Genomic DNA, 5,461 nt, shown 5'->3' on the forward strand with positions numbered 1-5,461 from the left:
AGAGACTGGAGTGTAGTCTCTACTCTGAGGATTTGGCTGCCTGGAGAACCAGAGTAGAGAAGCGTCTGTAGTGTCCGTAGTGTAGGAGCCTGGAAGGTGAGTTGGGGTTCCTATAAGTACCATATCAGAACTGGGTAGGGCTGCTGGGCTGGGCAGATAGACCCTCTGCCCCACGATGCCCAGATGAAAGGCGGGCTTCCAGCCTCCACAGATGGGTAAACAGCCTTGGCAACACTGTACACTGGTCATAAAAGCTATGGTGGTCCAGAGGGACCACTGCTCATCATTCTTTGCTAGGGATGCTACAACTACCCCATCACCTGCAATGCAACCTCGGGGAGAGGCAGGCTAGGCTCTGGTGGTTTTCCAGTCTGTGAGCACCCTAGGATCTCGGCACCACACACAAGGTCTGGGCGGGTGGCCGCATGGTAAAAGCTGGGGCCGGCCGTAAATCCAGGTCTGCGGGGCTGAGGCCGGGTGGGGGCAGCAGATGGTACTGCTGGAGGAGGCCAGCAAACAGCAGGAAGAGCTCTGTCCTGGCCAGGCTCTCCCCAACGCAGACCCGGCGACCTGCAAGAGAAACCAAGGCACCGGTTCCCTACTGGAGGAGAGAGCTGAGCAGAAATTGTTGGAGGCACACCATAAAGGCCAGCAAGTTACCAGTGGAGAAAGGCAGGAAGGCCCCCCGCTTCATAAAGCATCCCTTGGCATCCAGAAAGTGGTTTGGGTTGAACTGGCTTGGAGTCTCCCACTGCGTCTTGTCCAGGAGCACTGAGGTCAGCAAAGGAATCACGGGGGTACCCTGTAAGGCAGAGGGATCCCAGGGTAGGCAGATCTGCTCAGAGGTAGGAGAAGAGAGCAGAACACTGTCTGGGGGAGCTCCGGCCTCCCACCTGCACCACAGAGTAATAGCCTCTCTCGCAGGTGAATATGAGACCCAGGAAGTCCCCTATCCACCCCAAGTCAAAGGGAAGAAGTGGGGCCCCACCTTAGGGAGCAGGTAGCCACCCAGTTGGATGTCAGCAGCCGTGCAGCGGGGCACATGGGGCAGGAGCGTGATGTACCGCTGGACCTCGTGCAGCACAGCACGGGTGTAGGGCAGTGCTCGCTGGTCCTCTGGTTGAGGTAGCTGCCCAGGGCCCAGCACTCGGTCCAGCTCCTCCTGCACACGACCTAGGCCAGAGGGTGGCACTGTATGGGTGAAGCCCCATTCCTAACCCCTAAGGGTTCTCTACCATGGGGTGACTCTCACCCTGCACGTGTGGGTGCTTAACCATCAGGAAGACTGCCCACTGCAGTGTGGCTGCCGTAGTCTCTGTTCCAGCCATGACCATGTCCAGTGTACAGGCCAGAACATTAGCCTCGCTAAACATGTCCTCGGGGTCATCCTCCTGCAGGGAGGGTGGTCAGAACTGGGCTTGGATCTCTGAGGATCCAACCCCTACCTGTGGGCCCAGCCTAGTCCCAGGACCAGGAGGAGGATGGGTAGAGGTCAGGCTGGGTGGAAAGAGAGCTAGCGTTTACTGGGAATTCACCGAACCCCAGTGCCCACTCCAGGTACTCACAGGGGATTCATAAAGGAGGAGACTGAGACTCCCAGAGGTCCCAGCAGGTCGCAAAAAGCTCTCCACAATTCCCCTCCCGTGAATTGGGACCGCCAACACCCCCGCTCGACCCCCACCCGCACCCCCACAAGCCCTGTCTCTGATGAAGACCTGGCCCTGCTGAAGCAGAGCTTCCACGTAACTCCGCGCCGGACTGCCGCTTGGCAAGGGTGGTCTCTGCGCTTCCAGGAGGGTTCTCAGGATGGTGCGCACCTCCTCGATCTTACTCAAGACTGGCCTGTGCAACCGCAGTAAGGCCCCCAGCCGGGGGAACGTGTTGAATAACTGCGAGTGGGCGGGACAGTGGGGTGGGGTCGAGGTGAGGCGACTGGGAGGAAGCCAATTCATCCGTCAGGCAGGTGAGGCTGGCTCCAGGCTCTGGACAAACGAATCAGGGCAACGCTGTCCCTGACCACAAGAGGGCACCAGGCCAGCAGCACTAGAGGCTCGTCACCCTCCTGGAAGTCAGGGACCGGGAGGAAGCTGACAGGAAGGAGCTGACCTGATACATTTGGATGACTCTGGGCAAGACCCAAGTACTCTTTGCTGCCTGAGGACGTGCTCCTTTCTCCTATCGATGAAGGGGAAAATCAGAAGAGGAATGGCTTCGATGGAGAAGGAGTCATAGCTATGATTGGGGACCGGCAATGTGTGGCTTACAACAGAGTGGGTCTGGTGCCAATAGGTATTCCGAGTTCCAAGTGCTTTGGCAATAACCGGGAGGAATGCCTCATGTTGCTCTAAGTGGTGAGGGCCATCTCTATTACCCAGGGTATCTAGGGGGTCCCTGCCTCCTTCATCCCCCACAGTGAGTGCTCTGAGAGTGAGCTCATGGCCTGCTCCTACTACACGGTGTGAAGGCAAGTCTAAGAACAGGCTCACCACAATGGCTGCCCCTCCTCACCCCTGTGGGGCCTCATCCTGTAAAGGCTTGGTGCTGAGTGTCTAGGCTCCAGTGTCTAGCCCAAAGCCAGGACACTTGAAATGTTAGGGCCCTAGACGCTAGAAAGGCTGATTTTCACGATTTCTGTGACAAGGAGTCAAGAAGGTGCCTGGCCAGGCATGACAGGACACACCTTTAGTTCCAGCACTCAGGAGGCAAAGACGAGTGGATCTGTGCGTTTGAAGCCAGCCTGGTCTACATAGGCAGTACCAGGACAGCCAGGGTCACATAGAGACACCCTCTATCAAAAGTAAATAAATAAAAGGAAAGGTGCCTGGGTGTGGAGGACCCCTCAGACACAGGTCCCACAAACCGTAAAGGCCCCTGCACATGTTTCAGCAGCCGCACTTAGAGATGTGTAAAAAGATCCATTTAGGGGTTGGGGATTTAGCTCAGTGGTAGAGCGCCTGCCTAGCAAGTGCAAGGCCCTGGGTTCGGTCCCCAGCTCCAAAAAAAAAAAAAAAAAAAAAAAGATCCATTTATCCCTGGTCCAGATGCCCCATCCGCCAGAGAGCACAGGACCTGGTTCAGGCACAAAACACGCTAACCAATGTCTGCCTTTGGCTGATGTCACACATTCTTTGTTTGGAGAGTGCTACGTACCAACCTCCCTGACCTCAGGGTTTAGAACTGGGCCCCACACTCTAGTTCCGCTCCTTTCCCTGCCAGGCGGCAAGCCTCTCACCTGTATGCCAGGTGAGCCCAACAGGACCATGACCTGGTCAATGAGACTCAGCAGGGACACAAACACAGGATCCTGGTAGTCAAAGCGCTGGCCGAAGAGGAGTGTGAAGGTGATGTTGCAGGGTGCCCAGCCCAGCAGGGCCAGAGGAAAGGGCTGGCCTGGAGGTCGGAGGAAGACAGGCCTCAGGTGGGCATACACGCCGGGCAGGGGCAACCTGGTCCCCCACTCACCTCCATAGCTGTCCAGCTGCCCTTTAAGACAGACCAGCTCCTGCAGCACCTTGCCCACCATGGGTGGCTGTCGTACACCCAGGCTCTGCAGCGTGCGCACCGTGAACTGGCGAGCCACCTTCCAGTGAACTCCAGAAGAAAAGAAGATGCCTGTGGGGTAGACATGAGCCGTGAGTGCCAGCCACTCCCCATCTGATGATGCATGCAGCCACTTGGGGGGCTCCAGGCTCTACTCCAAGCCCCTCCCATTCAGAGGTTATCCTGGGTCATACCCCTCTTGCCTTGCTCAGGATCAGGACAGACTGAGCCTGTCTCTCCCTAAGTACCAATCCAAGAGGCCAAGTCCCCTCCCCATCTGGCAAGGAATCCCAATGCCCACCTACCCCCACCTCGTTGGATGAGCTGGAAGATGGGAATTGGGGGCCGGTCGGCTAGCTCGTGCCCAGTCCCAACCAAGGCCTCCCTCACCACCTCGTAGCCCGACAGCACCACGGTCTTCTGAGATCCCAGATGGATTGTGAACATCGGCCCGTAGTGTTCTGAGAGCTGGTGGGAACGGACAGGAGTCAGACAGCCTCCACCCACCCTCTAAGAACCACACACGGCCGTACTATATGTAGGCTGGAAGCTTAAGATCTGGAGAGGACCCCCCCAAGAGGCTCTCCAGTCTCCCCAGGAGGGGGCGCTGTTCGAATGTTCAAACTTCCATCTCCCCGTTTCAAAGAGAAAAATGTTGAAAGCAAGAAAGTAGAATTTTGTGATTCTCACCAAGAGCCATGATGGCTGGATCTGCCCCATATCTGCCCCTCAGACTGAGGGAGGGCTTCGGGCCCTGAGGGAGGGCCTGAACCTCTGAACCTAGAGCCTGCAGCCACATTGGAGTCTAGCCTGATCCACCCTAGGAAAGGTGGAGCAGAGCCACTTCCAATCAGCTCTGCAGCTGCGTGGACTTCTCTGCAAGCAAGAGTCCCCTGGACAAAATTCAAGGGCTTTCACCCCACTGAGACAGTTAGCCCCGGCTCGTGATGGTGCAACTAGCTTACCTTCACCTCCAAGTTCTGGGGGAAGCCATACCCAGTTAATACCCTACCCAGACAAGAGCACTGCTGTGTAATCTGTAGCTCCCCACCCACCCCACTTCTGTCACTTCTAGACCTACCTGCCAGTCTCTTCCTCATTGTCCCAGAGCCCACCCTGCCCACCACTCCTGAGCCCTGACCCTTGGCTGCACTGCCCGGCTGTTTCTATCTATCTATTTATTTATATATCTATATTTTATTTGCAGTCCTGGGATAGAACCCATGCCCTCATGAGTGCACACATTACACATCCCAAGCCTAGGTCCCTGTTGCTTCCAACATCTGCTCTCTGGGACAAGCCTCTGGCATCCTGTATCCCCCACTGACTTCCTCCCCTGTCAAAGCTGGGACACAGACACCATGCAAGCTGTGAGATGACATAGGATTTTGCCCACCCTACCTCCATCAGTGCCCGGTCTTGATGGGTTACACCCAGCAGATGCAGGTTCCCCAGGAACGGCAGAGGGCGAGGCCCGGGGGGCCACTGACGGGTCATGGAGGGGTCCTGGGCACAGCCCCGGAGCAGTCCCCACAGCCCCAGAAGTAGTAAGATCCCCCAGACACACAGGAGCAGCAGCGCCATGTGAACTACCGGATAGCAAATCCTCAGCTCTCCGGGGGCCCAGTGAGCCTTATAGCCATCCTCCCTAGGGCGTGCCCGCACCCCACCCACCCCACCACCCTGAGAATGTGGAACGAGCAGTTTGCAGGGGACAGCCCAACAGGAGGCTTAAAGCTACAGGCTGTGTGGAATGTGGGGTCCCCTCTGTGGCAGGGGGCCTGGGGCGGGGCTGAAAGCACAGTACAGGGCCAAGGCTTTTTGGTCACAGGTTGTGCAAGCTTAGGCCATGTCGGGTCAGGCTTCCAAGATACCTACACCCCTCCATGTGCCATGTGCCCCCAGGTCCCAGTGTCATGGT

General features: G+C 57.2%; 1 protein-coding gene across 2 annotated transcripts; it reads right to left on the reverse strand.

Moving 5' to 3' along the window:
* LOC116885802 (cytochrome P450 2W1) lies at window positions 1-5,125 on the reverse strand. Of its 2 annotated transcripts, none has more exons than XM_032887136.1 (9): window positions 4,942-5,125; window positions 3,852-4,008; window positions 3,463-3,612; window positions 3,233-3,390; window positions 1,716-1,889; window positions 1,253-1,388; window positions 989-1,173; window positions 661-802; window positions 1-570 (listed from the first exon to the last, which is right to left on the reverse strand). In XM_032887136.1, exons 1-9 carry the CDS (start codon window positions 5,122-5,124, stop codon window positions 383-385), a joined length of 1,473 nt encoding a protein of 490 aa, XP_032743027.1. In that variant the 5' UTR covers window position 5,125; the 3' UTR covers window positions 1-382. The 2 variants fall into 2 exon arrangements, with proteins under 2 accessions (XP_032743027.1, XP_032743025.1); XM_032887134.1 differs by having other exon boundaries at window positions 3,846-4,008.
* Window positions 5,126-5,461: the final 336 nt, after the last annotated feature.

The sequence above is a fragment of the Rattus rattus genome, chromosome 16, assembly GCF_011064425.1.
Source record: "Rattus rattus isolate New Zealand chromosome 16, Rrattus_CSIRO_v1, whole genome shotgun sequence".
NCBI lineage: Eukaryota > Metazoa > Chordata > Mammalia > Rodentia > Muridae > Rattus > Rattus rattus.